This window comes from Asterias amurensis, chromosome 7, assembly GCF_032118995.1.
Source record: "Asterias amurensis chromosome 7, ASM3211899v1".
NCBI lineage: Eukaryota > Metazoa > Echinodermata > Asteroidea > Forcipulatida > Asteriidae > Asterias > Asterias amurensis.
Genome location: NC_092654.1, coordinates 21611834 through 21630828, shown reverse-complemented (window position 1 = coordinate 21630828; position 18995 = coordinate 21611834). Strand labels below are relative to the sequence as shown.

The 18995-nt window shown below is 39.4% G+C and overlaps 1 protein-coding gene across 1 annotated transcript; it reads left to right on the top strand.

Annotated features, from left to right (window-relative positions):
* The first annotated feature begins 5511 nt into the window (after positions 1–5511).
* On the top strand, positions 5512–15993 carry LOC139940083 (uncharacterized). Its single transcript, XM_071936317.1, has 5 exons — positions 5512–5969; positions 11757–11959; positions 12873–13139; positions 13577–14010; positions 14670–15993. The coding sequence occupies exons 1-5, from the start codon at positions 5612–5614 to the stop codon at positions 15124–15126; spliced, it is 1719 nt and encodes a 572-aa protein (XP_071792418.1). The 5' UTR covers positions 5512–5611; the 3' UTR covers positions 15127–15993.
* The last annotated feature ends 3002 nt before the right edge of the window (positions 15994–18995 follow it).

The following is an 18995-nucleotide window of genomic DNA, read 5'->3' as shown; positions in this document are numbered from 1 at the left end:
ATTGAAAAAATCACAATGGGTAAGTCCAGCATTTTCATTAAAAATAGGTCTAAAATTGAATAAATCACAAGGGGTTAGTCCAGCCTTTTCATTAAAAAAAGGCCCAAATTTGAAAAAAATCACAAGGGGTAAGTCCAGCATTTTCATTAAAGATAGGCCAAAATTTGAAAAAATCACAAGGGGTTAGTCCAGCATTTTTTATTAAAAATAGGCCCAAAATTGAAAAAATCCCAAGGGGTTAGTCCATCAATTTCATCAAAAAATAGGTCTAAAATTGAAAAAATCACAATGGGTAAGTCCAGCATTTTCATTAAAAATAGGTCTAAAATTGAATAAATCACAAGGGGTTAGTCCAGCATTTTCATTAAAAATAGGCCCAAATTTGAAAAAAATCACAAGGGGTAAGTCCAGCATTTTCATTAAAGATAGGCCAAAATTTGAAAAAATCACAATGGGGTAAGTCCAGCATTTTCATCAAAAATAGGCCTAAAATTGAAAAAAAATCAAAAAGCCAGCATTTTCATCAAAAATAGCCCTAAAGTTGAAAAAAACACAAGGGCTAAGTCCAGCTTTTTCATCAAAACTATACCTAAAATTTAACAAATGGCAAGAGGTAAGTCCAGCATTTTCATCAAAAAAGACTTAATATTGAAAAAAAAACACAAAGGGTTAGTCCAGCATTTTCATCGAAAATATGCCTGAAAGTGACTAAATGCAAAGGGTAAGTCCAGCATTTTCATTAAAAAGATACCTTAATCTGAAAAAAATCATTTTCATCAAAAATAGGCCTAAAACTGAAAAAAATCTAAGGTCCAGCATTTTCATTAAAAAAAGGGTACAACATTAAAAGAAATGGCAAGGGGTAAGTCCAGCATTTTCATCAAAAATATACCTTAAATTTAACAAATGGCATTTTCATCAAAAATACACCTAAAAGTGAAAAAATTGCAAGGGGTAAGTCCAGCATTTTCATCAAAAATATACCTAAATTTAACAAATGGCAAGAGGTAAGTCCAGCATTTTCATCGAAAATAGGCCTAAAAATGAAAAAAAATTGCAAGGGGTAAGTCCTGGGGGTTTTTTTACATCAAAAAAGGGCCTACATTTGAAAAAATGGCAGAGGGTAAATAATTCCAGCTTTTTCATCAAAAATATACCTAAATTTGAAAGAAGTAATTTTCCACGAGTTCGATTTCGAGACCATAATTAGATTTTGAGATCTCCAAATCAAGCATCTGAAAGCAAACAACTTCGTGTGTCAAGAGTGTTTTTTTCTTTCTCTATTATCTCCAAACTTTGACGACCATTTCAGCTCAAATTGTTACAGGTTTGTTATTTAATACATATGTTGAGATACACCAAGTGAGAAGACTGGTTTTTGACAAGTATAAATAGTTACCAGTGTCTTTAAGCGATAGCTGAGACAACGCGGAGGACGAATACATCTACTGCATAGAATGGGTTCAAAGGGGAACAGAACATTTTAAAGTTTGAAAATCTTTGGTGACAGAACTTTGCAAGAAACCAACAAGTGTATAACCGTCGAAGGGCTAGATAAAGTCATTCAGATTTGGAGAACAATTTTACAATAACATTATTTTATTGTAATTGTAAGCGATACTCGGACCCGTACCCTAAAGTGACTCTAGCTATGACCCCCAAAAATGACAGCTTGATAATTTTTACCCTGACCCTTTTAAGAAATGTTCGACCAATTTGGGTTTCACTGAACTGTAGGAATGTGTCACCAACTTGAGATGTCACCCAACTAGGGATGTCACAGGAACTATGGGTGTCACTCAACTATAAATGTCACTCAACTAGGAACTAAATCAATTGGATTTGTCACTGTCACACCATGGGACTTGATTTCCCATGGCTTACTAGTGAAACATTGTCTGCATATTCAAAATTGATCAAATCTATTAACAAAGAAATAATAACGCCTTGTAAAGTCAATGAAAACTATAATCGTACATAGTACAAAATATTAATGAGCCACCTCAAGCAAGAAACTAGATCGAATGTTCTTCACGAGATTCTCTCTAGACCGAATGTTCTCTGTTGAGGCACACTTTTGCCCTCAACACAATAGTTACAAAAGGACACTCAATCTACGGCAATGAAATCTTATGGTCTACTTCATACGCCCACAACCAGTTTTCTTTCAATACTGTTCTTGATTGTTCATTGCAGGATGTTCAATCTTTTCCCGGTTTCTCCGATTGTGACTGGGGGTGTTAAGTTACTTGCCCGTCTCCTTTTTCGAAGCTTTGAATGACGATACTGTTGTCGCTTCACTCTGCTGGAGCTCTTTCCAGCTTCTCATCAGCAGTTTTACGCCTGCCTCATGAGTCGGTGGCCTTTGAGTTCTTGTATGTACATGCAGTTGCAGCCAACTCCACTGGTTTGAGGTTATGATGGTTGAATTCGATGGTCTCGTCTTCTCAGCCAAAACCCACTCAGGATTCAGTATTTGAGAAGGGTCCACTCATGACAAATCTGATGAATCCACACATGATTGATAAAGGACAAGCTCTGGGAAGTTTTGTTTCAATCCACTCAAGAAATCCAATTTATGGGCATAGATTTTAAGAGCCTTGAGTCAGAAAATTACTAATATTGATGCTCTTTCCTCAAACTTCAACCGGTACCCAACACTGACTAAACTACCGTACAACCAACCAGAACAATATGGTACAAAGGGAACCCATTTCTAAGGACAATACACGTAAATACCAACATTCCTGTGTAAATAACCTCACCCAAAATACTGTCCTCACTGCCGTCGGGTACCAAACTGTTCCTAACTTAGGATTAATCTTAGGACTTAAGATTAATCCTAAGCTAGGACTAGTTACTCGTTCTTACTTGAGATAGGATTAATCCTAGCGTTTCGTGAAATCGGCCGCTGGTGTCTAAATTTAAATATAATTGGCGCCCTCTTGTGACACTCGAGACTGCCACCAAACTTCTTGCAAACTTAAAGGAGGTAAATTAAAGGTAGTGGACACTATTGGTAATTACTCAAAAATAATTATTAGCATAAAACCTTATTTTGGTAACGAGTAATGGGGAGCTGTTTATAGTATAAATCATTGTAAGAAATGGCTCCCTCTGGAAGTAACGTAGTTTTTGAGAAAGAATTAATTTTCCACGAAATTGATTTCATGACCTCAGATTAAGAATTTGAGGTCTCGAAATCAAGCATCTGAAAGCACACAACTTCGTGTGACAAGGGTGTTTTTTCTTTCATTTATCTCGCAACTCCGACGACAGATTGAGCTCAAATTTTCTCAGGTTGGTTATTTGATGTATATGTTGAGATACACCAAGAGAGAAGACTGCTCTTTGACAATTACCAATAGTGTCAACTGTCTTTAAAGAGGCAAACTTGCACCACACAAAATACAGCATTAAGCGCAGTATATATGCACATGTTTACTAGAACAACGGAACAAGTTTACCAGCAATTTACCATGATATCACACAGTAACCATTTTAGACCTAGTTGTTTCATGGAGGTAGAAGTTTATTCCTCCATGGTTGTATCCTGCTCTTTGTGGCCAAGCAGAAAATGCCCTTGGGTCTTTATGATCGCAACAATAATGCACTGCCCTTGGGTCTTTATGATCGCAACAATAATGCACATCCATTGTGAACGCGCACACACGCCGTTCAGTCGTTGGGTCGATATACTGATGCATGTATTACTCCGTATTGTGGAATAAACAAGTGATCGGAAATGTGTGAGGTCGCTCTTTTTGAAAACAAGTTTACAACGATCATCACAACAACCCATGTGCGGCATAATCTGTTCTATGGACAGTAGGCATACGCATTGACTTGCGCTGAAACAACGAAAACGCACGTCTGTACTAAATACGTGCAGTACACAGAATGGGCAAACTGAGCAACATGTTCTGTCCTCAGTTCGAGCATGGTTCGAGGGCTCCCTATTCAATAACGTGCATAAGGTATATCACAGTAAATCATGTAAATTGCTCTGTATACCTTTTCATGTCATTTTCCCTCACCCACGAAAGCATTCTGGTTCCAATTGGCAAGACTCTGTTTTTTTTTCTTTCTTTTTTAACGCGGATTTGTGGGCTGAGGCGTACAGCGCCCTTTGAAACACATTACAATATATTATTCGGCCTTAAAGGCATTGGTTGGTAACTGTAAAAGACGTCTTCTCACTTGGTGTAACTCTGTATAAATAACAAACCTGTGAAAATTTGAACTCAAATGGTCGTCGAAGTTGCGAGAGAATAACTTTATAAAAAAAACACCCTTGTCGCACAAGTTGTGCGTCTTCAGGTGCCTTGATTTCGAGACCTCAAGTTCTAAATCTGAGGTCTCGAAATCAAATTCGTGGAAAATCACTTCTTTCTCGAAAACTACGTTACTTCAGAGGGAACCGTTTATCACAATGCTTATACTATCAACAGCTCTCCGTTGCTCGTTACCAAAACAGTTTTTATGCTAACAATTATTTTGAGTGATTACCACGTTAAGCAGAACACGGTCATGAAACTGTGCTATTTGAACTATATTTGCTTAGCGTGGTAATCACTCAAAATAATTGTTAGCGTAAAAACTGTTTTGGATATTAAGTATTTGCCATTGATTTTTTATTGAACCTTGAGTGCTTGTTTTTCTCAGGGATGGTTGATTTTGTGTTCGTGTATTGTTTCCATCTATCGGCGTTGGTTTAATTAGAGATCAAATTAGAATAAAGTCTTTGAACACTTTTAAGAAGTTTTTCCCGACCATCTATCGGCGTTGGTTTGATTAGAGATCAAATTGGAATGTGCGTCTTTGATGAACACTCTAAGATTTTTTTCCACCATGCAAATTCCACAGCACATTGAATACATTATTGTTTTTTTTTACGTTATGATATCGAGGAATGGGTTTATTTGTTTCACTGTATCAGAATCAGAGTGTGGTATCTGCTTTAGATCATGGCGGTTACTGTAAATCTCACTCTGGCGAAATGTAGTGCGGTATTTTTCTCTGTCCTGTACATCTTGGGGGTCAAAGCCTTTATTAGAGAGGTTATTGGTCTTCTTAATGTGGTGACCCTAACTTTGTTGTCGTTAAGTGTGGGGGCGTTCGTTTAGCTTCCATGGGTCGACCCCGGTGTGTGGCGTTTTCTTTTTCCGGGACGAACGTGTGCAAATAATTACCCACGTTCGTCCTAGAAAAAAAAACACGCCACACACCGGGGTCGACCCAGGGAAGCTAAACGAACGCACCCTGTACTATTTGTGTGTGACCTTGTCATCATTCTCTTGTTCGGTGTGAGCCTGCGTCCTTGACAACAAGATTTCCAATGCTTGTTTAAGGTCCATAAGACCAGCAGTGTGTACAAAATGCTCCATTGTATAATGTCCTATGGCCTTGTATGCATATGCATCGACCTCGCGTATTGATAACAAACATTTTGAAAAAGTGATGAGGTTTAAATGATTCGTCCGATGTACATATATAATACACATGTATATTTTCAACCTCCCCTGTTCTCGAACGATAGGTGGTTGGTGTTGCCGCACGGTCGTCTCTCTCTCTCCCCCTTCTCCAGTAACCCGTCTGTACAGCTTGAAGAATGGCTAGTCCCAACAAGAGAGCTAGGACAGGTCCCGCTCCTGCCGAAAGCTTCGACGGGCTTGTCTCCAGCTTCAAAGATGAGATCGCCAAAGAGACGAAGAAATACGACGTTCTGAAGGACTTGGACCTCTTCGTCTTGGATAACTCCATCAGGGAGAGCACCGTCGGGCAGCTTCGTGGGCACACCATCGAGAATAAGTGGAAGATCTACAATGAGGTGAAGAAGCTGGGGTACAAGAACACCATCGTCGCCTCCTTCTCTCACATGACCCGAGTTGATGATTTGTTCATCAAGCAGCTGTGTGAGAGAGGAGAAGATCGAGATGGCCTTTTTGCCTTCTCAGAGATCACAGAAGGTAGGTCCGTCTAGATTGTTTGGTCTGTTGGTTGGTAGCCTTGCTCAAGGCAGTCGCATTATTCGCTCCGAAAAGACGCAGCTGTAAACCCACCCGCCGTATACCCTGTGCATGGTGTGTGCGATCACACCGAATGACCAACACGTATACACACTGTCACATCGCACGAATACTGTTCACACAAGTCATCGCACTCGTACACCACTAACCGCATGCGGAGGCCGTCAGGCCGACAGCCTTGTCGGATCTGTATCTTCCCGTTTTAATGTGTTGTATTGAAAAAATTCCAATAGTGGACGAAATTGGGGGGGCTCGAGGATATGCTAGTATGCAGCTCATGAATATGTATATCGTTCGTCAGACCTATCAGACAACACAGGATGCGAGGCAAATGAATTATTCATTTTGACGTCCAATCACGCACTTCCCTTATCACGACCTTTGGACCCTATCATGCGTCTGTGGTGGTGGTGTGTGAGGTAAACATGTCTCGTCTTTCGCGGGCATTATGGTAATGAGCTGACCGTGGGAACTCTTCGCTTATTATAGTAATGAGGTCAGTGGCTTCAACACAGATCCTACAAGGCTGTCGGCCTGACGGCCTCCGCATGCGGATAGTGTACGGGGGCATCGTGTCGTGCGATGTTACGCACAGTGAATACGGGTGGGTTTTACGCACAGTGAATACGGGTGGGTTTTTATACAGCGGCGGTCTTTTTTCGGAGTGAATAATTCGACTGCCTTGAGCAAGGCTAGTTGGTTGGTTAGTTAGTGTTCAAAGACACTGGACACTATTGGTAATTGTCAAAGACCAGTCTTCTCACTTGGTGTATCTCAACATAAAATAACAACCTGTAAAAATTTGAGTTCAGATTGCAATGACAGAAAAAAACCTTTTCACACCAAATTGTGTGCTTTCAGATGCTTGATTTCGTTACCTCAAAATCTAATTCTGATGTCTCGAAATCAAACGTGGAAAATTACTTCTTTTTCGAAAATTACGTTACTTCAGAGGAAGCCGTTTCTCACAATGTGTTTTACTATCAACCTGATCACCAAGTAAGGTTTTATGCTAATAATTATGTTGGGTAATTACCAACAGTGTCCACTGCCTTTAAATATCAACAGTTTAGTATTGATGATACTGTTAGGTACAGCCGGGGTTAACATCCATGTGGCTTCAATATGACCCCAATAAAATCTTGTTTGCCGAGAGTCAACACTAGCTGTTGCCCGATCCCATCTAAGTAAACTTTACTACAAAAGCTGTTACAGTTGGTTTCCTCGCGTTTTTTATTATCCGCTTGCACCGAAATCAAACATGGCTGCCTGGGCTGGAAATTGTGGGAATCAAATTGCACTTAAAACTACGGTTTAGCGTGTAAAACGCCGCATTGCATAACATGCGCACTATAGTGTATGAACACACAGTCGGGGACATTGACTCCCAAAATGTTGTAACGCACGATTGTCGTTATGATGACGTCAGGTGATTGACTATGGTCAAGTATTATTCTTGGAAATTGGTTTGAAAAGAAACCTTTAGCCCCTTTAACAAATAGATCCTTGACAAACAATAATATTGGAAGGTGTCAGGTCACGACCCACTATGGCCACTTTGTAACTTAGCCACTTTATTCCTTTTGCAAGGGAGCGAGGTGACCTTGGACACTTCACGTTCTGGACACTGCGTATACTGGACACTACCTCACACTCATTCCGTGTTTCTGCCTCTTTTCGAGAGGGTCAAGTAATTTACCCGTTGGCAACTTTTGAACTACGAAATTACCACTGTTGTAATGCTTTTCTTTTGATTTGGGTTTTTTTCTGCTTCTAAATCGATTCAAAAAAGTAATCCTTAAGTAACCCGTTGTGACTGGACTCGGAGACTAATCACTGAATTACCGTGTACATAGACACAAACTTTCTACCTATAAGACATGCAAACCAGAAATGAAAAATCATAGTTTTTGTTTTGGCAAACCCAACATTAAAAGAAGGAGAACAAAAATATACGAAGGGACTAAAACCAAGATCAAGATCAAATGGATTAAAACAATAGAACGGTTGCAAAAAAACAAAGGTATACTTTCCATTTAAAGGCAGTGGACACTATTGGTTATTACTCAAAATAATTATTAGCATGAACCCTTACTTGGTAACGAATAATGGCGAGAGGTTGATAGTTTAAAACATTGTGAGAAACAGCTCCCTCTGAAGTAACGCAGTTTTTGGGAACGTAGTAATGTCTCACTAAAATATTTGAATTTGATTTCGAGACCTCGAATTTGATTTTGAGGTCTCGAAATCAAGCATCTGTGCAGCAAGGAAATGTTTCTTCAATTATTTTCTCGCAACTTCGACGACCAATTGAGCTCAAATTTTCACAGGTTTGTTATTTTGTGCATAATTTGAGATACACCAAGTGAGATGACTGGTCTTTGACAATTACCAATAGTGTCCAGTAAAGCATTATTATTATGAAAAATGCAAAACATTAATCAAATATTAACATTGTTGATGAAGAAGTCGTAAAAGGGTGATTTAAACGCCACTGGGGTACCACAAAAAAAAAAAAAAAAAAAAAAGTATCCAATTGTTGTATTACTCCCGCAGGGAATTTGATTTCAATAATCTGCTGGGTACCTACCTGTTCATTGATGCGCAAGGGTTTTATCTCTATTGATTTCAAATCACCATTCCTGGAAGGAATAACAAGTGTATGCACCACTGATAGTCCTCTACTAGCCTTTGTATGTCCGTGTGGCGCCTGGATTTATCCAGCGTCAGACGCTATAAGCTAAGGCCGAAGGAAAAAACGTGTTTATCGTCTTGCTTTTTGAAAGAAGGAGGAGGGCCCTTATTTTTATTTTTTTTAAGTCGCCCGACACATTTTTTTATATTTTTTTTTGTTAGATCTTTCTTTAAAATGTGTCCTTTTTATGGATAAAGAAGAAGGGATTTTGTCTTCCATAACAAAACCAACAAAAAGGTGGCGGTCTCTAAAAGGGAAGCGGACGGGAACGCTAAACATGTTTTTTTTTTCCCTAATCTCACCGATCTCATTTCTCCTGTATGTTCTCCTATGAAGCAGAAGAATTATTGTTACTGTTGGGGGTTATAATCGCAGTCCAGAGAGATTATTTTATTGTTACATTTGGAGTTATTATATAACACACGGGGTTAGTCGAAAGGGATTAAAAGAGAATTGTGTAGTGACAACTCCTGCAGAGTCTATCTCGAAGGCTTAACCAAGGAGTAGGAGTACTTCCCTTTATTTAGTTGTCGTTTGTTTAGTTTTCTTTCACTTTGCGCTATTTGAGTGCGGGTTTATACAGTCTTTTTGGTGCAAAACACTTAATTAGTAAGCTCCCATAGTAGCAAAAAAACTCAACAAATATGTAAAATCCCACAGCCTCTTGAAAACCAATCAGATATATTTTCAGACAACTACACTTCTGATTTTATTTTTATTTTCGTTAGGTCAGCCGTTTGTGTGTTTCCCAAACCGACTCGCGACCCGTTTCCATGGGGCATTCCTCCCATTCCCGAACCAAATAGTACCAACTTTAAAGCCTTATTATCAATTCTCCTCAACAGCCCCGGTCCGGTTTGTTGTTGTTTAAAACAAAAACACGGCTCACTGGTTTCAGAATAGCCTGTCCCATAAGAGTGATCTTCATTTAACAATGATTGTGCCTTAACTATTACAGATATGTACCGGTTTTACTTTTTCTGTTTGTCTTAAAGGAACACGTTGCCTTGGATCGGTCGAGTTGGTCTTTGAAAAGCGTTTGTAACCGTTTTTTATAAAATGCATATGGGTAGAAAGATGTTGTAAAAGTATAGAATACAATGATCCACACAAACATGCCTCGAAATTGCGTGGTTTTCCTTTTACCTTGTCGACTAACACGTCGGCCATTTATGGGGGGCAAAATTTTGACTCCCATAAATGGCCGACGATGTTAGTTCGCACAGTAGAAGGAAAACCACGCAATTTCGAGGCAAACTTGTGTGGATCATTGTATTCTACTTTTAAAACATCTTTCCAACCATATGCATTTTATAAAAAACGGTTACAAACGCTTTTGTTTTGACCAACTCGTCCGAGCCAAGGCATTGTGTTCCTCTAATGCCTTTACATACACTAACAACGTTGTTTGGTGCACCCATGTCCTGGGAAAATATCAATCAGAACTGTCTTCGTGGCTACACTGTCTTCCCTATTCACAAAGTTTCTCTGCAGGCTACATGTATGATTTCACTCTTCTTTTCCAAACATACATTATTGTAATTACACAATCTATTAATTACACGACCACCAAACGTTCTTACTCATATTATTTTGAGGACCCACTATGATATTTGACGCATGAATGGAGTCCTTTTTAGTGTGGTGCACCACTTTACTGAGTGTAAACTAAAAAAAAACAAGTGAACCAGGCAGCAGTCAAAGTGGAAATCGATCCACACCGTGGATGGGCTTTGTGCAGCAAAATTTCCTTCACTGTTTTGTTATGCCCAAAGAATGTACAAAAACCAAATGCCAGTATTTTGGGTAATCCACCATGATCTAACCATGGAGGAATGATCTAACCTTCCAAAAGCACTATAATCCTCATTGCAAAGCTGTGGGAAGTTTTAATAAAAAATAAAAGAATTGGGAATATTATTCCCAGTTTTTTATTAAAACTTCCCACAGTTTAGACTTCACATAGTTCCGTGTGTTTACCTTAAGTTTGCAGATACTTAAAGTGCGCACTGTCTTTTTGTGGTTGTGCGAGTTTGTTGGTGTATTTGTTTGTGGTTTGATTTTTTTTTTTTCGAATCTCTCATAACTATTTGCACAGTGATGGTATTGATGAACGTTTGCTCTTTTAAGAGCAAAAGGTCAATTGGAAAACTAGGAAACAGGGGTGGGTCAACATGAGATAAGGTCATTTTAACTCAACGTCAGTTCGTTAATTATTTACGAAAGAGTATAGTTATTCAATAAGCATGGTCATGTTGTTAGAAACATGGGAAAATTATTAATGTTGTCAGTTTTTTGTATCAAATGCCATGTTCTGACAGTAAGCCTACCCCAGAAGGACGATATCTGGAGAGTTTGTGCCTATTGGTATCGCGACTACTGGGTTTTGACTTGGTATGACAACCACGCAGTGCCTAGACTAGGTTCAAAGTCTGTGATGATGGTTTTCAGTCGACCTGATAACCATTACATTAGTGCCTGAAACAGCGCCCTCTTGTGGATTACCTCCGTCGTGGATTTTGCCAATCATAACTTCTTTTCATAAACAGTATAGGCGTATACTCTGCTCGTCTTCAGGTGAAATGAAATGAAGACGAGCAGAGTATACCGTTCGAAACGTCAAGACCACACTGGTTTTTTTTAGAGCCAACACTCAATCAACAAAGATAAACTTCATGGTTGTACCCGCAAGCTTTTTATAATTATTCTTCACACCATGCAAAGCTCCAAACATCGTTAAAATCATATCATCATGTCCTCTGCCAGTCAGTGTAGCTTCAAAACCTTTCAATGCTACACTTTTAACAATCTCAGTTTCTTTACCAGATAAATATACACAATGATTTTAAATATAATATTAATTTTGATTTTACCCATACACCGGTGTGCAATAGCACTGTATACTCAGTACTTTCCCGAGTTCCTTGAAACAATTTATTAGGTAATGTATATTACTCTAGTAAATTTCGAACCCACGACCTTTGCAATTCTAGAACAGTGTCAAACATGATTTTTTTTCTCTTTTCACGAAGGTACAAAAAACAAAGTTCCCGATTCCAAGCGTGTTCCCGTCGGGCTCCGCAAGATGGAAAAGGTCGGCCTGTACAATATCATCTTCGAGCTGGACTTGAGTGACATCACTTATGACTTCACTAAGTTCACCATGGATGACATGTGTGCCTTACTGCTGAAGTGGATCACATGGTGCCACGAACGTCTGCACCCAGAGGCAAAGGTATAGACCTTTAACTCGCTGCCACCATCTTGGTCATGTTACCTGTATCCAACAGCAGTAATGGATGCTTATGTTCATTGTACAAAAAGGAACCAGACTTGTTCTCTTTCCAACCTCGTTTTAGTTACCGAGATGGCCGCACCACGATAAAGGTCTTTTCAGAGGCAAAAGTCATTCTCGAACAAACTGAAACACATTCACCTCTTGAATATGTATTTGTAGATCTAGTACACACTTATTGTACGAAGACTGTTGTTTTGATAATTATTTATATTGACTAGTCTAGTCTCATTTTCATTGTTATTTTTGTCATTGTCGTGTCCAAGTCCTTGTCTGACACAGGGAAATGTACAACTTTTTTCCCCTGAATGTTTGCTATTACACTCGAAATTATTAATTTTGAAAATTGTAATACGTTTTATTGTTGAATCATGTGGCATCCTCATTGTTATTTGTTTTAAAGGCAGTGGACACTATTAGTACTTCTCTCAAAATAATTGTTAGCATAAAAACTTACTTGGTAACGAGCAATGGAGAGCTGTTGATAATATAAAACATTGTGAGAAACGGCTCCCTCTGAGGTGACGTAGTTTTCGAGAAAGAAGTAAATTTCCACGAATTTGATTTCGAGACCTCAGAATTAGATTTTGAGATTCCAAAATCGAGCATCTGAAAGCACACAACTTCGTATGACGAGGGTGTTTTTTCTTCCATTATTATCCCGCAACTTCGACGACCATTCAGTCCAAATGTTTCTAAGGTTTGTTATTTTTTGCATAATTTATGTTGGGATACGTCAAGTGAGAAGACTGGTCTTTGACAATTACCAATAGTGTCCAGTGTCTTTAACTGTATATTTAATTTTCATTGTCAACATGGAAAATAAAATAATTTGCATTGAATTGGATTGAAGGTGTTCATCAGCTTCAGAGATCTTCCTGATACCATGCCAACCCATTCAGAGAGAGTCTTCCAAACCGTGGACTTCCTGGCCAAGCTTCCACTCAACCTCCGTCCATTCGGCCTGATGTTCGAGGAGCCAAGAGGCAAGTCCGTTCCGGAGGAGTGTGGTACCTTCGCCAAGTACATCCGCAAGGTGATGGACGCCAATGACTGGAAGGGAAACCTCCTGGTTCATGTCCACGAGAAGTATGGCTACTGTGATGCTACGGCACTCCAGGTAAGCCAACATTCTACAAGTTCAAATCAGAGAACCATTCATACAATAAGTAGGATTTGAAATTTTGCATGGGGGCAATACGTTATAGTTTTTTTTTTCTAGAAGACGATCAGAGCATACTGTTTGAATCGTCGAGTTGATACCAACGATTCTTTTCAGAACCACCCAACTCATCTGGAGAGTAATGTATCATGGAATGGTGTATACCGCAAAAACCTTACAATGCCAATGGGGGATGGACGCTTGGTGGCAGCAGACTTACCAGGTGACATCAATTGTTTTCGGTTATGTGCGCATGCTCAGAACTACGTAAAAAATTAAATTGTACTTGGTAAGTCTGCTGCCACCTAGTGTTCCAAAGTCTCTTTTTGGAAGCAGGGTTACCGACGGGGGGACGACCAACTCGACCAACTCTTGATCTTGTTCCCTCCCTTTAGGTGTTGATGAGTGGTGCAAACGGAATCTGGGCAAGCGTCTGCATCGAAGGCTCCTCCATGGGCAACGCAGCATCCAGTGTCACTCTGATGAACCTTATCCGAATGGGCAACAAGAAGGTGCTAAACAAGTTCAACTGTAACTACCTCCGGCAGGCCGCAATCAACGTGACACGAATCACCACTGGACAGGACCCGCACATCAAGCAGCCAATCTACGGTGGGAGGGCTCTAGACTTCGTGTTCGACCTGAATCCGGAAGAGTTTGATCTGGCAGAGTTCTTCGGGGAGGAGGCTCCTGTGCGAATCACAACCCTGGCTTCTGAGGAGATGATTCAGACCAGATTGGTAGATCTCTACGGTGAAGACCCTCAGTTCACAATTCCGCGTGCTCGCAAAATGAAGCAAGTGATGCTGACAGATCTTCGAAACAACAGGTAAACTATTTATTCGTGACAGTCTTTGGTCTGTCTGTAGTCTTGGTCCAAGACGTCACTATCTCATACTCGTAACCTGAACGTGATAACCCGACAGAGGGCGCGCTTTTCTTGATTTCATTTCGGTTGACGTTTGGTAGTCAAACCAAGAATTGCGCAAAGCTAGCAGGCTATACGACGCCCTGCATGCGCATGGTGTAACCATGGAACCTCCATGGAGGCTGGGAAATAATCCATGCGAAGGTCTTTGAACCAAGACTAGTCTGTATATAACAATAATTAGCGATGAAGCTATGAAAACTATGTTGACCCAGGTCGGCGACTTGGACTCGAGTCTGCAAGTGTAGTCTAGATTTCAAGCCGTCCAAGTAACTAGATCATACCGTGGCGGGCGCACTTTGGCGATTCAACTGCGCGTAGTACACTATCCAGAATCAAGCACCATAGTCTTGGGCCAAGACTACCAATAACACTGACTTGCGACTTGACTTGACTTGCGCAAGAATGACTTGTTACTTGACTTGACTTGCGCAAAAATGACTTATAACTTGACTTGACTTAAACAAAAAAAACTTTGTTACAACACTGTGCAAAACACAATTAGCCTACTGGTAGTAGCAGATTTTATGCCATGACTTTGTTTGTTTTTGACTTGGCAGAAAGGAAGAGTACATGAGCTTGGTGGGGCTAGCTCTACTCTTCGACCGAGCTGGTGGTGCTCTCACAGAGGCAATGAGGGATGCCATCGAGAAGATGGAGATCAATAGCTCTCACGCAAACAACCTGATTGAGGAGATCAAGGCTACCTGGCATGAATGGGACACCAGGGAAGAAGCACAGAATGATGACATGCTGGAGTATGATTCCTTCTACAATGGCTTCATGTCTCCATACTTTGCCTGCTATAGATGCTCAGACACCAAGAGGGCCATGCAGGCAATTGACATGGACGCTGATGGTCAAGTAGATTGGAATGAGTTCTTGGTTTACCTCAAGTGGGCGATTCATCAGTATCCTAATCTTAAGAATAGTCGCGAGTTGCTGGATGTAGCATTCCGTAAGGGAATCATCCCAGCTATGCGGGATGAGAAGCTTGGTAAAAATGGTCGGAAGTAATGGGCAATGTTGGAACACTAGGTGGCAGCAGACTTACCAGATAAGTGTCCATTGTTTACGTAGTTTTAAGCATGCGCACATTACCGAGAACAATGGATTTGACCTGGTTAGTCTGCTGCCACCAAGCGTCCAAAAAGTCCTCCATTATGACATCGTTTGATGTAACCTTGTTTTTTTCAATAATTGGCGGCTTGTTGTGTGTAGCAATTGAAATACTTAATTGATGGATTAACTAACAGAGTGGTTTGATTTTTCAATTAATACTAATTGTTTTTTTTTTTTGTTTATTTTAGTTAGTTTCACAACAAACAGCTATAGATTTCATCAAGTATATCAAGAGAATAATTATTTCAAAAAGGGAAACCTGCCTCTTAGTCGTGACCGGCTTCGTCTCTCTTGGAGTCGACCGGTCCAGAGACGCGATTCACCCGTGGCCTGTCTGGGTCCCACTTGGTGCAACTCAATTATGTTTTTTGGTTTGGATGTCCAATAGCCTGTTGTGGGTTATCATGCAAAATGCGTTCAGTCATACTAATCGAAGGGTCATGTTTTGTTAAAAACTTAACGGTTTTGAAGATGCATTCACTGCTGTAGCTCTCTTTATATTGACGCAAAGCAACATTTCAGTTTAAGGAGTTGATTAGAAACTTGGTATAGCGTGAAAAATGGACGTCGGTGTGTTGTACTTTGTTATGGTTTTTTAAATAGAATAGTACGGTTTAATAGGTACTTATTGCACAATCACTATTTTTCTACTATAATTGAGATAAAATTTATTTTGAAATAAAATAATTAATAATAATGGCACTTTTTCCATGAGATTAAACCATAGAATCACCCATCGAATAAAATGTTTTATTTGTGTGAGATATTATTTGTAACGGGTGTCCTTTACTTTGAATTATAACTTGGCCTTTTCACTATGGACAGAAGTAAATAATTACAGATTTTTTTATAGCTAAGGGGTGATTCGTTGAGTCAGACCCCTCATAGTTGTCACAGCCTGGTTTTTGTTTAGGTCAACTACAACCACTAGAGGGCGTACTTTAACGTAACCACCATCAGATGTCCATAGGAAGTTCATTATTCGGACTAAGATTCTAAAACTAATTCCGTCAACTTTGTACAATCTGTACGGTTAAACATCACCAGAGATCATCAAACTCCTACTTAGGTGAAATTCAAGGCCTATGAAAAAATGGCAAACAATGCTTTTCTTTTAATATGAAATAACTAGACCCGGTGTCCCTGGGAATTCTGTCTGCCGGAGATTTTGGCCTCAATTAGTCTTGCAATACTCTCCCCAGTACTTCTTTCTGTATCAACTAAATTTTGCTTTTGTAATTACTTCACATCTCTATCAACTTTTACGTCTCTTTTATTTTCATCTCAGAGCGCATAGAGACTTCTCTGTGATTGTGATTATGCGCTGTACAAAAATGGTTAATTATTATTATGTGCGAAATTAACATTGGGCTGGAGGAGGGCGGTTTAAAAGAGGGTGCTATCATCAGAAGAAGTTTTGACATATCTCTCCATGATGGGGACATAATCCCGAGGGGGGGGGGGGGGCAGTCATCTTGGCCAAAAATGGTAGGGTGCTTTTCTGTTATGGGTTGTTGAAAATGTTCCTATACTGTTGTTGACTTGCAATTCAACATTATAGGTCGCTCTAAATTCGGGTACACTAAAGATTGCCCAATTTATTTGCTACGGAGGAGTCAAGTTTTTTTCCCAAGATGTATTCTCGCAGTTTACTCACGGGGGGACGTGAACAATGAGCATACTAGGTCCAAGTGCCATCGGCTAAACCTACTAAAACTGAAAAAATATATAATAAAAAAAAAATAATAATAAGTGGTCAGAAAGATATATTTTTAGTTTTTGTTTTCAGTAGGTTGAACATTCTGTTTTTGCCTTTTCTTATTATTTATGTTGTATTTTTTAACATTGGTTGCTATCAAGCTTGTAATTGAGTAGTCTTGGCCCGAGACGATAGTGCTCGATATAGGATAGTGTACTGCGCTCATTTGTAAATCGCTAAAGCGCGCCCTCTTACGGTATGATTTACTGGCGAGCTTGAAGTCTAGACTATACTGGCGACTAGTCTAGAAATCAAGCTCGCCAGTAAAATTTAATCATACCGTAAGAGGGAGGGCTTTAGCGATTTACAACTGAAAAAGACACTATCCAATATCGAGCACCATCGTATTATTTGGGTCAAGACCCGAGAAGAGCCAACGTTTGTAAATACCGCCCTCTCTTGTTCACATGATTGTCAGATTTACTTTAGACTGATCCCATGTCCTTATCCGCAAGAAAAGGGGCAGATTTTGGTTTTACAGCATAGCAACGTCACTAAAGGCCAGAATACAGGGTTGGTGAACACAAACAATATCAATATGCACAAATCACCGTCAATACACAAAATAACTAACCCCTGTCGAATAAACAACAACCATGCAACAACCATCGCGATTCAAGATGCAGCTTAAAGGTACACTATGCCATGAATCGGTCGAGTTGGTCTTTGAAAAGCGTTTGTAACCGTTTGTTATAAAATGCATATGGGTATAGAAAGATGTTGTAAAAGTAGAATACAATGATCCACACAAACATGCTTCGAAATTGCACGGTTTCCTTTTACCTCGTCGACTAACACGGTCGGCCATTTTGACTCCCTTAAATGGCCGACCATGTTAGTTCGCAAAGTAAAAGGAAAACCACGCAAATCCATTTGTGTGGATCATTGTATTCTACTTTTAAAACATCTTTCCAACCATTTGCATTTTATAACAAACGGTTAGAAACGCTTTTTTAAGACCAACTTGTCCGATCCAAGGCAACGTGTTCCTTTAAATTTTTCCGGGACCGATGTATCGGTACCTGAAAATTAAAGCTTGCCCTCGAATTAGTTGGTACTCGAAATAACTCGGGAGAAAACATCGCTATAACAAGATCTTAAAGATGCTATGTCAGACTTTTTGCCGATTTGACCCCATTTAAAATTCAATAGGTATTTTGAAGGGGGTCGATAAAGTTACAAGCTTTCATTTGAGCCATTGCTCGAAGAAGTCCGCCAATTATTAGTAGCAGTGAAATAAAGTGCTCAAAATTAGTTTTTGTCGGTGATCCCGACAGTATATCACGTGACCAATTCTTATGTGTTTTATAATAAACGTTTTATATTTTTGTCATGGTTCCATTAAATTAAAAGTAAAAGTTAAACTTATTTTCGTTAGAGCGGGTGATACTCTTTGAAATACCATTCACTCAAACAAATCTATTTTTGTTTGTTTGGGGCCAAAAATCTGACATAGCAGCTTTAACCGCTTTCGTTTGATGTTATAAATCATTCTTTTTAAAAAGGCAAAGTCTTATGATTTGTTTCCCCACGTAAAAAAAATACATTATCTTTAAAGGCACTGGACACAATAAGTAGATATTCAAAATAATTCTTAGCCCAACAACTTAATGTTGGTATAAACGAGCAATGCAATGGAGAGCTTGTGATTGTATAAAACATTGTGAGAAATGACTCCCTCTGAAGAAGCATATGTTTTGAGAAAAATGTAATTTCTCACTCAAATAATAAAGTACTCGAGTCTTGAAGTTATTTAGGTGTCTTGAAAGCACACATTTTTTGTATCAATTGTGCTTTTCTGTCATTATTCTCTTGCAACAACGATGACCAACTGGGTCAAAATCTTCACAAATTTGATGTTATTTTGTTGCATAATTATGTTGGGATACGTCAAGTGAGAACACTGGTTTTTGCCAATAAAAAAAACAATCTTGTCCAGTGCCTTTAGAATAGCCTCCAGCCTGATTTTGGACATCAAAACACAACTTCAACGGATGTAAACGTG

Bases quoted from the DNA above. Each gene is read 5' to 3' on its own strand.
- LOC139940083 (XM_071936317.1), top strand. From the start codon at position 5,612: ATGGCTAGTCCCAACAAGAGAGCTAGGACAGGTCCCGCTCCTGCCGAA. The intron at 5,970-11,756 runs GTAGGTCCGTCT...CTTTTCACGAAG, and splicing joins CTTCTCAGAGATCACAGAAG to GTACAAAAAACAAAGTTCCC. The intron at 13,140-13,576 runs GTAAGCCAACAT...CCCTCCCTTTAG, and splicing joins GTGATGCTACGGCACTCCAG to GTGTTGATGAGTGGTGCAAA.